At 43.6% G+C, this 16720-nt stretch overlaps 1 protein-coding gene across 9 annotated transcripts in view; it reads left to right on the top strand.

Moving 5' to 3' along the window:
* Nucleotides 1–16720, top strand: part of RASAL2 (RAS protein activator like 2) — a 248542-nt gene that overhangs the window by 69657 nt on the left and 162165 nt on the right. The window contains exon 1 of one of the 9 annotated variants that reach the window (XM_075936870.2): nt 12696–13746. The exons of 3 other annotated variants lie outside the window; for them this stretch is intronic. In XM_075936870.2, the coding sequence (XP_075792985.1) occupies nt 13140–13746 (607 nt within the window). In that variant the 5' untranslated portion in view covers nt 12696–13139. Of the gene's footprint in view, nt 1–12695; nt 13747–16720 lie in introns of those variants that run through there. 5 more of the 9 variants (XM_075936868.2, XM_075936869.2, XM_075936871.2 and 2 more) reach the window with 5 other exon arrangements.

The following is a 16720-nucleotide window of genomic DNA, read 5'->3' as shown; positions in this document are numbered from 1 at the left end:
TAGAAGGGGTAGCTAGAATACATAGCAGTATCTTTGTTTGGATTCCAGGTCACCAATTAGTTTTCACAACTTGTCAAGGAAAGTAGCATTTTTTTTACATAGTAAGCTTCTTAAATATTTTAAAATGTATTTAAAATCTAGAAGTCATTTCTTGTTAGAGTAAGCCCCAAAATATGACCTAAATTTAGAATCGTTAAACTATAATTACTGTTGCAATGGTCTTCGTCTCTCTGGACTCTAAATCTAAATTAACAGTAGACCTTCCGTTTTCCTTATGGGTTAAACCACTACTGAGCACTTTAGCTGGTGGTAACATCATCTGTATAGTATAGCTACAGCTGAGTTCTCAGTAACTGAAGAAATTGGGTGGGTTATCACCACAGATCCTAGCCTTATACAAGGATGCTGCTGTGCCTACTTCTCCTTTCCCTTCTATCATCCGCCCCTTTGCTGTTGCCACATTTAAAATCTTATTAGGTGGTGGAATTGGCTTCAGAGATACCTCCCTTTCTTTTTCTGCTCAACTTCCCTCAGGACAGCTCAGTGCAGAGCAGGGGAATTTAGTATCCTCTCCCATAACACCAAAGTTAACCTGTGTTGTCCTGGTCTTCCTCCCCCTGTCCTATGCACAGTTTAAGATTTGCAAACTGAACTGATTTTGAATGTACTCTTCATCTCTTATTTTTATTAAATGAATCTTTGCTGCAGATTCCTTTAAAGCTCTAAATCTGCAGAAAAGTTCAATTTTGAATTACCTTTAACTCATCCAGCTTGAACTGTGGAAGTAGAGTGCACACTGTACATTTACAGAAAATAATTTGATATGTCTGGAATTTTGGGGGGGAAAAAGTCAGACTAAATTGTATAAAATCACCATTTTTGCTAGATACCATCAAGTCCGGGCTCTATCTTTTCTCTCTCTCTCCTCTCCCTCTTTCTATATATAGTTGAAGAATATTCTACAGATGCTGCTTGTGGGGCAGGATGTTTAGCCTTCCCTTTCCTACTTACAGCTGCCAGGCTTTTGATGTCAAATGAATGATGTCCCATTAATATGGTGTGTCCGTCTCCAATAGTGCATGCATGAAATGGTGGATGCTAAAATTATCAGGGCTCATTATTTTTGACAGCCTGTGTGTAGAGGATGTGGTCACTTTATTACAGCTGTGTGTAAAGGGTGGGGAGGGGGAGCCAGAAAAATGGTCATGTGCATTTTGTTTAAGCAGTAAGCAGGACCTTTGGTTTAATATTTATTCCTTAACGTAAGCTACAAATCCTTTCCCTTGGTCAGTAACTCTCACTATGCTGTGATCAAATTTAGTAATTTGTCTGCAGCTGGTAGAATGTTGGTTTAAGATTCCAAGTAGAACACTTTTTCCCTGGCTCAAGTGAAAAGAGGATTGGGGCAGATGAAAAGGTAATTTTGCCTACTGGAAAACAATTTTAGTACAAGGCTAAATCAGTAGGTTGGTGAAGATTTGACAGGGTATTCAACCCAACCTGTAATCATAAAGAAATGGATATCAGAGTGGGAAAAGAACAGTTAGACTCTAGATTTTTCTTTTCAGTTGAGAGGGATTTTACACTAAAGGAGGTGAAAAATGTTAATGCACTAGTCTTTTTCTTTTAGCTATGACTTCATATTTCAATTTAAATCTGAGTGATTTGTCTCAAGGTCGGCCCCAGGAATGTTTTTGTCCAAAATACAGTTGGCAGAACCAATCCTGGAATAATAACTGTTACAAGACAGCACTGAAGGCCTGTTTGCATTGGAGAAATGTGCACTGGTCTAGGTATAATGACAGAGCTACATCAGCTGCAAGTCAAGTCAGTGGAAAGAAAAGCATTTAAGACAACATACAGGTCAGTCCTGGGGCCAGTGGATGTCTTGCTGAAAAAATGTCAGTGCTGTGGTTACCTGACGATTGAGGACTAAGCTAAAGGCTCTTGCTATTTATTTTGGTCACAGGCCCATTGTGATACCGGAAGCCACCTTATCTTTCTGATTTATTCAGCATTGCTGATCTTTTTCTGCAAGCACTAACAAATTGGTCCAGTCTGACATGCTGAGAATTTCCCAACTGAACGCTTTGCCATGTTGCATTCAGAGGAATGCTAACTCAGGTTTCAATAGATTATCAGAGAGCTCCACTTACATCAGTTCCTGGCTTTAATGGTTCTTGTACTGAAGGCTTGGTTACAATGATCCCCAACACAGCAGTTTTAAGGTACTGCTCAGCTTTTCCTCTGAGTAGTCACATGTACAGGTGTGCTCTTCGAGACACGTAGTCCAAGCAGAAGTGGTCTTCACCTACAGGAAGTATTGCAGCGGGAAGCAGATGGATCCCAGTGATAGGAGATGGGAAGGGGATATTAGGTCATTAATTACTTGGTTTGGCATAAACAAAACTTAGTATTTTGAAAAGTTTCTATCTAGAAAATGCAAGAAAAGTCTTTCATCTTTGAAGCTAAAGGGATCTGGGACTGTCTCGTTTTACCTTACCAATTACAGTTGGCACCAGGGCACTTTATGTACAGTTCCGGCTCTAGTACTGTCTGGGTTGGCTTTGAAAGTGAAGGAATATGAAAGGTCCTAGATTGCTTTTTCCCTTGCAGGCTGGCTGAATAATTTTTCGTTTAGTATATATGCGTGTATTTGAATACAGACTGTCAAAACAACATGTTATAAGGCACAGTTCTGAATTCATAGGGAAGGTCCTCTCCAGATATCCCTCTGATAAGCTCTATTTTCTTGCACCGTCTGTTTGTGATTGGAGGAGGTGATTTGTCTGACATTTTGAATAGCTAAAGTAGGATTTTTCCTGAGAATTTGGAATTACTGAATCTAAAACTGGCTTAGTTCATTTTGAAAGCAGTGTTGCAGTAGGCTTCAGCGGCCTTATTCTCAATGCAACAAATACTGAAGATGAATTAGAATTTTGCATGTGTGTTTCTGCTCCTACACATTCAAGAACTGGAAAGATTTCACAGAAAGGGTATTAAAAGAAATTAATTAATCTTTATTGTCGAGGACTGGATCTCCTCCAGCTGCTTGGCAATGAATATTTTTAATCACTTGACTAGTAATGCTTATTACTAAGCAATTCGAGCTTAAAACTTCTGGTGCTCCAGGCATTGTTTACAGTAGAGCTGAGGTGGGTCATGGGGGAACACTGAATGAGGAACGGAAACTAGTGACCACCACAGGAAGGAAAGACAACTAGGACGAAGGGAGGCTTAAAGCCGCCGGCTTTATTTAAATATACAGGTTGAAGCTCTAAAATCCAGGACACTCTGATGCTGGATCATGGATATTGCTGGACCAAAGAGTCCAGGCTGGCCATGTCAGGAACCTAGCCTTGGCCAGGGAGTGCAGCGCCAGACAGGGCCAAGAGCCATGGGAGTTGGGTGGAAGGCAAGCCCGAGCCCTGCCCCTTCCACCTGAGGCTCCATCCCTTCCATCGGAGGCCACACTACTGCCAGCCCGATCCTTCTGGGCCATGTGGAGGGTCAGGACTGCCTTGCTGCGGCCCCGGCCCGGCACTCACTGGTGGCCAGGGAAAGCCTGGATGCTACGTAGCAGTCCTGTCCCTCCCTGGCGGCCGGGGAAAGCAGGCCCTATCCCTCCCTGGCGGCCAGGGAAAGCAGGCCCTATCCCTCCCCGGCGGCCGGGGAAAGCCAGGCTGCTACGCCGTGGCTCATTCCTCCCTGGTGGCTGGGCTGCCTTCCCCAGTGGCTTGACAGAGTCAGGATGCTGCAGCTCAGTCTTAGGCGGTCGGGAGTGTAGGCAGTTTTGGGAAGGCTGTGCCTTTCCTTGGCTACATTACCGACTGCCCTTGCCAGGAGCAGAGCCCAGTAGCTGAGGCTGGCATCTGGGAGGAGGGCTGATAGCCGGAGGGAAGGTCCGGCAAATTCCATGTTTCAGGACTGGTCAGGTCCTCAGGGTGCTGGATCAGGGAGGTCCCACCTGTACTCGATTTTTCATGGGTTTTGATCACAAATGTAAAGCTTTTTCTATTTTTCAGCACTCGTTTTAGAAATCCTTAAAGAATTATATGAGCATGAATGTGACATACATGTATAATGGCTTCTTTAGATCTTTTTTAGGAAGAGGATTAAAGGGAAAGTAAACAATAGTGACACATTTGGCACTATTTTATCAAATTATTCAGGAAATTAAAATTTTTTTACAACCATCGTTTAAAATAAAAACTAAGAAATGTGCAGTTTTTCAGGCATGAACAGTTCTAGCAGGACTTGCGTAAATATGCACATAGCTCTTCTCATTACGGTGCTACTAATTATGCAAATCGGATAATAGTTATTTGGATAATAAAAATCTAGGGTTTTTTCCCCTTTCATTTTTTGTAGCTGGGAGTTATAACAAAATATAGAAGGTGATACAGTCCCAACTAGGTAGAGCAGTGAGTGTAAACTCAATGCAAAGTAGTGTTGTAAAAGTAGATTAGGTTAAAACAGAAGAAACCATAGCCAAAATCTCTTGCAGTTTATTCTCTTTCTAAGCCAGACTGCTGAAATATTGTATTTTGTGTATCTGTGTAGGTAGGGAACTCAGCAGAGGAGTCCAGTTCCAGGTTTGTCTTAGATATCATGGTGAGGCAAACTTGATCTAAGGAAGGGGTCCTCAGACTGTGGGACTTCTTCCCACAGGGAATGTGGAGGGATATTCAGGGGACACTCAGCAGGCCCCTGGGTCAGCCTGCACAAGGGGAGGGGAGGGAGCACCATGTTTCCAACCCTGCTCAGTGCCTAGCTTTCCTCTAGGTCCAGGCCCAGAGCAGCTCCCATTGTGGGGCGATGAGGAAGCGCTAGCGGTTCCATCCCTGCTCCACCCCCAGGCCAGTTGTGCCTCAATCTCAGCTCCACCTCCTCAGCTCCATTCTACCCCCTGCCCCACCTCCAGCCCAACTCTACCCTCATTTTTTCCCCAACCTCAGACCAGCTCCGCCCTTAGCTCCATGTGCTCCCTATCCCTAGGTCCACCCCAAGCTGGGCTGCTGAGGAAGCCTTGGTTGTGTAGCAGTGGAGTGGGGGCATGGACAGATTCCATTATTGGTTGAAAGGGTGTAACTGGAAAAGTTTGCACATTTCTGATCTAATTGTAATGAAGTGTCGTTTTGGTTCCAAATGACGGAGACTCCACAGCTTCCCTAGGCAAATTATTCCAGCTCTTCACCAGCCTCAGTTTTTCCTAATGCTCAACCTTTCTAAACCCCCCTTGGTGCAATTAAAGCCCATTGTTTTTGTGCTCAGGGAGAACCATTTTTTTTTTCCTCTTCCTTGTAACAATTTTTTTATGTACTTGAAACTTCTTCGGAGCAGGGCTTCTCTTTTTACGCTTGAAAGAACTTGTGTAACTACCAAATTACTATAAACAACTAGAAGATTTTCCTGAGGTTGCTTGGGTCCTTATCTCAATTACATTGCTCTGGGGTGGGGCTGGGGATGAGGAGTTGAATATGCAGGTTGTCCTGAGGAGAAAGGACATCCCCAATCCTCTGTCACCACAGCAGCTTGGAGCACATGAAAAGCAGCTCTCCTTGGCCATTGCAGCTGGGGGAGGGGTGCATGTCCCCCAGCTGGGGCAGGTCCAGTTCACCTGCCCCCCTTTATTCCCTAGCCAGAGTGAGGAATTCAGTAAACTGTGCAATTTCCCCTCATTGCCTGAAATGTTTCCATATGGATTCCAGGGGGGCAGAACTTCAGCCCCCCCCTCCTTTAAAGGGCAGCTGAAGGGTGGGAGGCTTGGGGCTGGAGCAATTATGGCCGAGAGGGTGGGGGGCACAGCATGCCCCTCCAGCCAACCCCATTCCACCTGCCTAGTGATTCTTTCTTTTCTGTATGGTTTTATGAGAAGCAATCCCATTCCAAGCACATCCCATTTTCGTGGCACAACCCACTAACGATACTTTTTAAAGAGCTGAATCCATAGCTTGTTTTGTGTGTTGCTTTATCCTGTATTATACATGAATTAAGGCGAACTGTCCTACATATGTGTATAAATAGTGCACCTTTGTTAAGAAATGTGGGGCATAAAAATGTTGATTGGTTTATGGTATTCTGCTCAAAAGGAACTCAGCTTCCAGATGAGTTGGAGTAAAATGAGCAGCCTGAGGTATCGATATAACTTTGAAATTCCATTGGAAAGATGACAACTGTGTCTTGTCCTTCAGTTAGCCATTGGTGGGACATCAGCAGAGGGGGAAGGGAATAGGACTGATCATTCCTGTCCTTAGGCAAGCTGTCAGCTACTGTCCATCTCATCCTGCCTTTAACCAGTGTTGTCTCACTAAATCCCTTTTCTTAAGAATAAAGCTGACACAAGTATTTTCCAGCTTAATGAGTCATCCCCCCCTCCCAGCTCTTACCATGCTGGTCATGTGGTAGGATCTTGTCCTATGTCTGAACTCAACTTTCAAAACCCTGTATCTAAACATGATTTGCATCTGCACTCTGCTTAGTTTCAAGCTATATTTCAACAGCATTCATAGAATGCAGGGGGGGTGCAATTTGCCCCAGGCCCTGGGCCCCACAGGGGCCCCCACAAGAATGTCTGAGACTGGGAGTTCCAGATAGGCCCCTCCCCCCCCCCGAAATTGCTTTGCCCCAGGCTCCCTGAATTCTCTGGGCGACCCGCCCTGATAGAATGTGCTAAAATTTTGTAGGGAAAGACTATGTAAGATGTCATAAGCTAGTATGATTACTTAAGACAACAACAAAACCCAAAAGCCCACCTCTACCTTTACTAAAGCATGTTATTTGCCCTAGCCGAAGTTATTACAATGCTAGTCAAGCATGGTTTTGTAGAATTGACCAGAAGTGCACCTAATGATTTTCAAACAGTTTTAGCTATTTTTTATTGCATAAATTAGGGATGTGAACAACTAGTCGACTACCTGATAAGCAAATGCTTATCGAATAGTCAACAGGCTAGTTGACTAGTCGCTCCCCCTCCCTTGCTGCCTCTACCAGAAAGAGGTAGCAAGGGGGCGAACGGGAGAAGACGGGGGTAATTCAAAGCGGCAGCTGCCACTTTGAAACGCCACATGCAGCCCAAGGCCAGTTGGGGTGTCCCCAGGCTGCACGCAGTGTTTTAAAGTGGCAGCACCACACGGAGCCCGGGATCAGCGGGGGACTCTCCCGCTGACCCCAGACTCTGTGCGGCGCTGCTGTTTTTAAATGCTGTGAGGAAACTGATGCTGGGCTCCCTGCGGCATTTCAAAGCGGCAACACTGCACAGAGCCCTGAGTCAGAGGGAGAGTCCTCAGCTGACCCCGGGCTCCATGGCGCTTTCACCTTAGGGCTGTTGCTACACTTCAAAGGCAGAGGTGCCCTATTGACTAATCGAATAGTCAATGCAAAATGAATCGACTAGTCGATTAGTCAACTACCTAAAATTTAACATCCCTAGCATAAATAGAATAAACCACACCAAGCTTCCATATACCATTATGTATATTTAAACATCTTCAAAGGTAATTTCCCCAGATGTTAACAAGGCTTTACATTTCATATTTTTAATCTTCGTATTTATTTTGGTTGCCTTTTACTCAGTCTGCATTTCTGCTTGTGTCTCTAAATTGACTTAACTGTCTACATTTGCCTAATGTTTTAGTATTCCTAATGCTACTCAACTAAAATTCTCTCTGGCCAGTAGAGTTCTATACAGTAAAACCAATGCTTGTTTCTGTCTGAAGAATCTGTTCCATTCTGACACTCCTGCTTTTACTTTCTTTGCTACACGTCTGGCCATTGCTGCTTTTAGTGGTCCTCCCCCCCCCCCCCACCCTTGCAGTGCTCATGAATTTATGGTGCAGGACAGTGCAAATCATGATCCTTTTTTCCCCAAATGGAACAATTACCATAATTTGCCAGAGAGATTTCAGTGAGTATTTATTGAGTCTGGTTTTGAGTTGAAGTGAAGCTATAATTGTCTCCAAACAACGTTGGATCCTTTGGTCCCAAGTAATGTGATACATAAAGAAAAGCAATAGATGGTTAGCCCTACTCTGTAAGGCAGAGGTCTCCCAAGTTGGGAGTACAATGAAGAAAAATTCTGTGACTCTGGTATCTACTACTCCCTTGCCATAATTAATGTGCTCTTGAGGCTGAAAGTGAAGCTAGCATGCTTCTTAAAAGCAACTTGCCTTCCGTCCCATGTTTCATAATGAAGCTAGCCATAGGGGTTTATGTGCAGGCAGCAGCCAGTTGGTTCACACCTCATTTTTCATTGTTTCTGTGATAAGCAGCTAAACAGCGAGAGCATTACTAACCTGGACACTTGGAGCCTCCAAGAGATGTTTCCGCTCTAAACAGCATGTAGCTTCCTAGTAAACGGGGAACAGAGACAGGGAACTACAAAACTGGGAAACAAAACCTGAGAAAAAATTATAGAAGAAAAAGGACCAAAGTACTTTAGAATAGGAGAGAATAAATGGACTGCAAAGAACATGGGAAGTGTGCCAAACAAGACATGAATAGACATAGGTGGAAGCGAGTACAGGCAGTCCCCGGGTTACATGGATCCGACTTACATCAGATCCCTACTTACAAACGGGGTGAGGCAACCCCGCACTAGCTGCTTCCCCCCAGCAGACCAGGGAGACGCGAAGCTAGCATCCCCTTCCCCCAGCAGACTAGGGAGACGCAGAGCGGCTTTTCTCAGCAGACACCTCAGCTTGAGAATAAAGGACTGAGGGAAGTGAGGTGTGGGAGAATAAAACTGAGCTCTGGAGAAATGTTTGGCTAGAGTTTCCCCTACAATATGTACCAGTTCCAACTTACATACAAATTCAACTTAAGAACAAACCTACAGTCCCTATCTTGTACGTAACCCGGGGACTGCCTGTATGTGTCTATCCATCTGCCAGCTCATTAGAAAGGGAAGCCCCAGCAGAAAAATACTGGGAATAACCACCGATGTAAATACTTAACTTTTTGGTTCCTCTTCTGACTCTCCTCACATGCTTTTTTTTAAATCACTGATCAGAATGAGTTGTTTGTGGCTCTAAGTTCCTTTTGAGTAGATTACACTTTTCTAAGAAGTGACCTCTAAAAAGTGGAGGAGGGGGACGAATTGTGTCTGTGCTATTCTTTGCTCTTTTATAGTTAGGCCCCTACCAAATTCCTGGTTTGTTTTGGTTAGTTTAATGATTGTAGGATTTTTAAAATAATAAATTTTATGCTTTTGAGCAATCTAAATCTGGTATTTTATGATGTAATTATAGGGGTCCTGGTCCAAAAAAAGAATTGGGGCAGGGAAGGGCAAAAGGTTACTATAGGGGCGGTTGAGGTACTGCTACCCTTACTTCTGCACTGCGTTCAGAGCAGGACAGCTAGAAAGTGCTGGCTGGGAGACCAGCTCTGAAGGTAGAGACACTGCCAGCAGCCATGCAGAAGTAAGATGGTATGGTAGTATTGCCATCCTTACTTTGTGCTGCTGCCTCTAGACCCAGGCCCTCTGTCACCAGTTGTGGGCCTCTGGCTGCCCTGCTCTTAAGGCATCAGCACAGAAATAAGGGTAGCATGGTCTGAAGTTGCCATCCTTCTGTGTTGCTGTTGGGGGGCGGCGCTGCCATCAGAACTCGGTGCCTGACCAATAGTGGCCTGCTCCTGGCTGCCCAGCTTGGAAGGCAGTACATTATTAACAGTGGCAATACTGTGACCCTCCTAAAAAAAACCTTGCGCTCCCCCTGCAACTCTCTGTTGGGTCAAGACCCCCAATTTGAGAAATGCTGATCTCCTCTGTGAAATTCATAGTGTAAGGTAAAAATACATAAAACTCCAGATGTCATGGGGGAGATTGTATTTCATGGTCCCTTATGCACAGCCATAAAAAATGTATGTCCCAGTCACGTCGCCTTGAAAATTACCAGAAGCTGGCATAGTTTAGGAAAGCCTGAAGCTGCTGTGAACTGTCACGTGGATTGAGGAGAGTGAAGGTGGTATATAGCTAGACTTGGAACAGAAGGATTAGGGTTTTCTCAGTTGGTTTCACTGTGCCCACCCCCAAACCAAAGAAAAATATTTCCACCAATAATAACTGGCATTTATAGGTAGACAAAGTAAGAAAAATGCTGCTTGAGAACTTAATATCCTTAAATCATATTTCCTTGGTATATTGTGAGGGGTGATGTTTTGACAATTTGTGTATTAGCTTTAACTTTTTGGATCTGTCCACCTCCCATCATTAGTTGTTGTCCGACCGCCATAATTTTTCACAGCTATGAACATTTGACTCTAAAAAGGTTCTTAATAAATAAGTACTGATATTTTCTGTCAAAATAATAAGAAAATAACTGAAATTCTGCCAAGCCTCTATGTAGCCCTTTTCTCTCAGCCTCACTGAGCAGAGCTCTGGTGCAGTTCAGGCTCTAGTTCATCAGGTGCATTTTTCTGAAGAAATTGCAGTTACAGATGAGAGAAAATGTCCAAATACCTGCCCTGATTTTCTTTCCCTGCCATCTTCCTGCAAGCTATTTCTGTTTGATGCACTTCACTTCGTGCATACAGTGAATGTTCCACCCAAGACAAGCTTGATCTGGGAAAAGCAATATTTGGAAAGTACTGTACTGTGATCAGACACTGGTGCTTAGATAGTCAGAATATGTATATACTGCAGTTAAACACCCATGGCTGGTCTCTGTAAGCTGGCTTGGGGTAGTTTATAGATGGGGTAGTTTAATTGCAGTGTTAGATATGCAGGCTGAAGCTTGGACTGTGAGATCCTTCCATCTTGTAAGATTGCAATGCCAGGGCTCCTGCATGAGCCTGAACATCTACACTGCAGATAAACAGCACCTTAGCCCTGTGAGGCTGAAGTAGTTGGCGCAGGCCAACCACAGGTAAACTGGCTTGTAAAATATTCCTTACTTATAAACGAATCTGGACAATTTTGAAGCCTGTGAACTCCCTTTTCTGGCTGCCCCAGCAGAATCCAACTTTTTTCCTTCCTCTAGTCCTATGGTGTCCAACCAGTTTCTGAAGCAGTAGCTACTATAGTCAAGTAGCCACACTCAACGAGCCAAATAGCCACATATGGCGTGTTGGATAACACGGCTGTAGTCTGTTCATTACCACTTTAGCAGTTGCAGTGCTTACAGCTCTTGGAGAGTATTCACAGCCATGGCACCATCAGGAGTACTGAGATTTTGGAGAGTTGACCTGAGAAATCCCAAGAGTTTGAGCCTAAGTCTCTAGCCAGAGCTTGTTTGTAGGCATGTATTGGATGCGTCTTATCTCCTAGGCAGTGTCTCTGATACTCTTGCCCATTGGCTTGTTTTCTTTCATAGTTAATGAATTTACTCATATATTCCAGAGAGTAATTTGTTCTTACAAAACACAGAACTCAACACGATGCATTTTCGATCTGCATTCTGCACCCAAAGAGCCTTTTTTTCCCCCCAGCTTTTCTTCATTACTTATAAACCCAGCCACTGTAAGGAAAAATCAGCTGCTATCATTGTGCATAATTTGAGGACCAGAACTTCTTTGAAAAGCAGAGCCATTGTTTTAATAAAAAACATGAAAAATTACATAGTTTAAAGAATGTATCTGCTAACTAAGTAACAGAGATCAGTTTTTCATCTTTATTACAATAATATCTTTCTTTATCCAAGGTGCCAAAAAAGACAAGATTTTTTTTTGAGGGAGTTGGTGGTGGTGGGTTGGCTATCTTTATGGTCCCATTCCATGGTTGGTTCAGAATGGTAGACAGCTGGAGCAATTCAGAGTTTTCTGTCTGTAGTTATGAGGGATGTATGCTGGTTAATGAGAGCTCTAGCTCAAAGCAGAGATTCTGTAGTGGATCAGACAATTTTATTGGTCTGCCAAGCCAGATTATCCTTTTATGTTACCAAAAAAATCTTTTTGATTGTCACTGTTGTAACATTAGTCAAGGGTCTGTCAATATTTCCATTATAAACCCCCTATTTTCAGGGGTTTATGAGTGGTCTGGTTTTTAAAAAAAAAAACTTGCCCTGGTTTGAAACTTGGCACATGAAAGTTCAGCAGCAGATATTTTCTTTAACAAATTTAAAATAGTCAGCTGTTTCTTAAGATGTTGGGAGCACAAATTTTTTTTCTTTGGTTAAGCAGATAGGAATATTTTTCCAACCCACTTATTCCAATTAGATTTATAAAAACAAAACCCTACTCCCTTTTAGAGGGGGGAGGGGGAAGGCATGTTCCATTTGCCACAAGAGTTTGCCTCAAAACTTTCCCTTTCTTCACTTTGGTTTATGATTAACTAAATCCCACCCATCTTTTCTCTCCTTTTCTCCTCCCCTATGCATATTTCCCTTCCGCAGATTCACATTATTGCTACTTTAAATTATAGCTTTCATTCCTTTACTCCAGTCGATCCATATAACATCACTTTGCCTCTCGGTCTGAGGTTTGTAGCACCCAATTCTGATGAATCTGTCTTTGCCTCTTTCTAAAGGAACACTTTATTTGACAAGATATCTATGGTAAATATGCCCTGAACAGACTTATTCAGGAATTGCTCTACTGCATTAAATGTTGCTTTAAGCAATTGCTTGATGTACCCAACTTTTCAGGTCCTGACTATAAGGAGGATGGACTGCTAATTTAGATTTATGGGTTTTTGCTGAGACTTCATGCTGCATGAACGTGGGCTTTAACCTAAGGTAATTTCACATTCTTTGATTAACCCACTGTTGTTACAAAGTGAAAAAGTGAAGTGCCATTGGCTCAGAACCCAGTGTGGGTTTTTAAGCCTGTTTTTTAGTCATTTCCTGAGAGTTCAGTGCAGAAATGTGTAAGCCCAGGAAGTGACAACTGACTTCACAGAGCTGAATTCATCTTAAGAAGCCAAGCAGTTTGCTGGGTGAGGGTTACTATATGCCGAAGACTCTACTGAGGTGCAGAACTATGGAGTAATAAATGACCTTGTGATATATTCTAAATCTAAAGGATGCTCGATTGATTCCAGCTCATCAGGAAGAACTGCCGTCATTTGTACCCACGCTGCTGAAGAAAGCATCTCAAGCTGTAAAATGCCTCTGAGTACGCCTGACGAGTGTGAAGTGTGGCTGTACAATTGGTAAAACACAAGGAAGTGCAAATTAAAGAAACTGAAAGTTGAGTGGTGGAAAATGAGCGTGTTTAAAAAGCAGCACCATCCCACTGCTGCAGCCTTTAGAAGATCGTTGTCGGAGCAAGGGAGTGCATCTACAAAAGTTGCAGCTAGTTTGAAGGACTATCAATGGTACTACCAAGTCAAAAATAAGAGGACACAGGAACAAATGACTTCGGACCGAGGGAAGTCACTTGGTGCATACAGGTGGCAGACACATCCCAAGTTTCACTGGAAGGGGAGCAAGAAAGAGTTGTCTCGTAGTCTTAAGTGGAAACATAATCAGCTAAATCCTATAGACTGCCCTTTGAAGGTGGACAGTAGTGGTGCTGAGGATCTCCAGGAAGACCCAACAAGAAAGATGAGCCAGGCAGAGAGTACACCATTCCGAGTTCCATTCAGCAGGTCTATGTCTGAGCCCGCACCACACTGGAGAAACAGAAGCGTAAAGTCATTTCTGCAACCAGTGCACTCAGTAGATGGTGAGCAACAGGGTTATTTCAGCCAGGGCATTTTTTCTACACTTTCAAGTGGCTTTTCTAAGATGTTGACCCGAAAAGGAGAGCCCAGCACTGAGCCAGTGAATGACGGGGGGATGGACAGTAATCAGACTGCTTTGAATACAGGTAACAGTGAATTGTTTTGTTGTCCTTGTAGCCTGGTTATCAGATGAGCATAGTGACTTGCTCCTTGGAGAGAGTTTCAGTTGTTTAAACCTATTTGTAACTTCTTAGTGGTTTTACTGGTGACTAATAATGTGGGGACGCTGATAGCATCTGTGTTAAATTGAGTGCTCCATGGTGTGCCATTTAAATAGGACAGTTTATGCTACTGTGGCCTCCTGAATTGTATTTCCTTTCCTCTATTGTTGTTCCTGCCTTAATCCACGACATATAATTCTTTCAGTGGAAGTAGAGTGGTGTTCAGGACTGACCAAACAATTGTGTACCCACTTACAAATTGGAAAGACTTTAAAAAATGTCTGGTGGCTTTAGGAACTAGTAGCTGTCTGGAATGAATGAGGTATGTGGTATGCACTGGCTTGAGGGCAAACACCAAGGATTTGTAGTACCATCGTATGTAAAACCTGCTATTGTGAACAAAGTAAACCTGTGTGTAAACGGTATTCCACTAGTGAAACTGATTTCATCATGCAGGATTCACAGTTCGTAACCAGTCAGCTAAATTGATGTATGCCCAGTGTATTAGAAGCCAAGAACAAAAAGGTTTATAAAGATTTACCTAGCTGGGATTTCAGTCAGCAAGCTTCTTGATGCCTGTCTGAGATTTCATTTAAATCTACTCCGCAGATGAACATGCTGTTAAAGCGAAAGAGAAAATGGAGAGAATTGCCTCCTGTTGTCATTTTGCATTCGACTTCCTAGTGGGTTGGGTAATCTGATGCAGCTATGAAAAATGGTTTAAATTCTTACTTTTATAAATTCGTACTGTTTTCAAAATCCTCTAGATTATAGTGTTAAAATGCTGATGATAACATATGGATCCAGCTTGGGTCATTGGACAAGCTCTCCATATTCTGAAAATCTGCTTTGTTATTAAAAAGTATTCTGCTCATGTAGGCATTTCTGATCTCTTAATCACAGTGGAGTGCTCTTTTGTATTTCCCACATTACATTTCTTTTATTGGAGTTAGTCACATCCCTTTAAAACAAGAGAGAGAAATAAGCAATTTATTGGGGACTGTACCCCCAATTGGATGCAAGGTTGGATTCTGTTTGACAAGTTTTTTTTTTCTGGTTAATGTCATTGGATTCCCAAAATGAATCTCTTTGAGGAGATGCTACTAGTCTAGAACGCGGGTTGCTGATCCTTGTTTACGTTGCTATACGTAGCTCCAGTGCCTCGCTGTTTGCTAGGATTTTGGTGCCCTGAACAATCCCTCTTATTAGTAACCCTTCTTCTCTCCGTTCTAGTTATCTTCTAATTCAGGGTAAGGCAAGAAGTCCAATTGCAGGTTACTATGATAATGGGGGTGGTGGAAACGGTGGGTTAGTGTGTTGAAGGAGCGCCGCAAAATGGGCCTGGTCCATTTATGGTGGACCTCTTCTGCACCACTGAACATACATCTTCAACTGGGTCAGAAAGGGGACTCTATTAGAAGTGCTGCCGCCCAGGCTGATGCCGGGCAGGTAAGTCCATACCCCTAAGGAGGCTCTCTGGGGTCCAGATTCTGACTTGGTGAGGTGTGGTGGCTCAAGATGAGATGCTTTTAGCAAACTCTTGAGCATTGTTACAAGACAGTAGCAGAGCCAATGGCACTGAAGTTTGGCTTGACCTGCAGAGCCTACCAAACTGATGTGGCACAAACCTGGAAACTGACAAGAGCAAAGAGCCTCAAGAGAGAGTCTTGAACTGTTCAGAGAAAGCAAGCTAAGACAGGCCCCTGCTGGGATGTTTGAAGATGCTAGTCCTGACTAGATCCTCATTACAGGTTGGCAGGCCTTCAGGTAAGATAGTCTCCTATATTTCTTCCAAAACTCCACACAGATTGAAGTCAGTCCAGTGGGCAAGCCACTGTGTGATCATCTGGTGCCTGGGCATTCCCAGAAGCTCTCAGAATTCTATGTATGGAGAACACAGTCCTGGATGTTGTCATGGGAGGAGCCCAGAGATTTGAAAGCCCACAAGTAGTCTAGAAAAAAGCAGTTTCCCATTGCACTGCGGGCATCATCAGAATCCTCAGACAAGCCACATTCTTCCTCTGCCCAAAGTGTTCTGCTGGTTTTTCCTGAGTGTCTGAGAGATGCTGCAGGGTCTGTGTCCTCTCCCTTGTCCAGGCACAGCAGTTTCCATTGCAGTGAGGACATGAGTACTCTCAATGCTGAAGATTTTTCCTCACAGATGCTTTTGACAGGCAGTTGAAGAGATGATTGCAGGATCCCTGGCCTTATGCTCTGAGGTGTTAACCATTCGGGTGCAGGTTTGTGAGTCCTTAGGGGATCACAATTAGTTGAAAAAGGGATTGGCCAACCTTTGGTTATATCACAACTTCTTGGTATGATTTCACTGGATGTTACCATCACTGCTACTGACTAATAACCAGTCAGTCTTATTAGGCTACAGAATACTGCTCTTCTTAAGATGGAGGACTTCAAGAGATGCATCGAAGACCTTCCAAAAAACCTCTTGCCTTTATTAAAAGGAGTATAAGACGACTCTGCTTGGTCATGTCACAATGACTTTTAACCGGAGGAGGCTGGAGACAGATGGCACAAGACAAATCACTTGATCATTGTCTTCGGTCCACCCCCTCCAGGGCACCTGGCACTAGCCGCTGTCAGCAGACAGGCTACTGGGCTAGATGGATCTTTGGTCTGACCCAGTAGGGCCGTTCTTATGTTCTCAGGAGACCTACCTAAGACGTTGACCAAATGCTGAGTGGAAGAGGCATATCAAAATGGGATTTTTCTGGGAAGAAATGTGCCAAATCATTCTAATTACAGCAGCTAGTCATCCCTTTCAGTGGTGGAAGGACTCGGGATTTCTGTGGAAGGATTCTTTTGGATCTAGCTAGTACCTGAGTGGGAGAGAGAATGCCTACAGGACTGCGCACAGAACAGCAGTGCCTGGGGTGGGGGA

Source organism: Pelodiscus sinensis, chromosome 9, assembly GCF_052426305.1.
Source record: "Pelodiscus sinensis isolate ZL-2025 chromosome 9, ASM5242630v1, whole genome shotgun sequence".
Taxonomy (NCBI): Eukaryota; Metazoa; Chordata; order Testudines; family Trionychidae; genus Pelodiscus; species Pelodiscus sinensis.
Note: the sequence above shows the minus strand (reverse complement) of the source record. Positions and strands in the feature narration are given on the sequence as shown.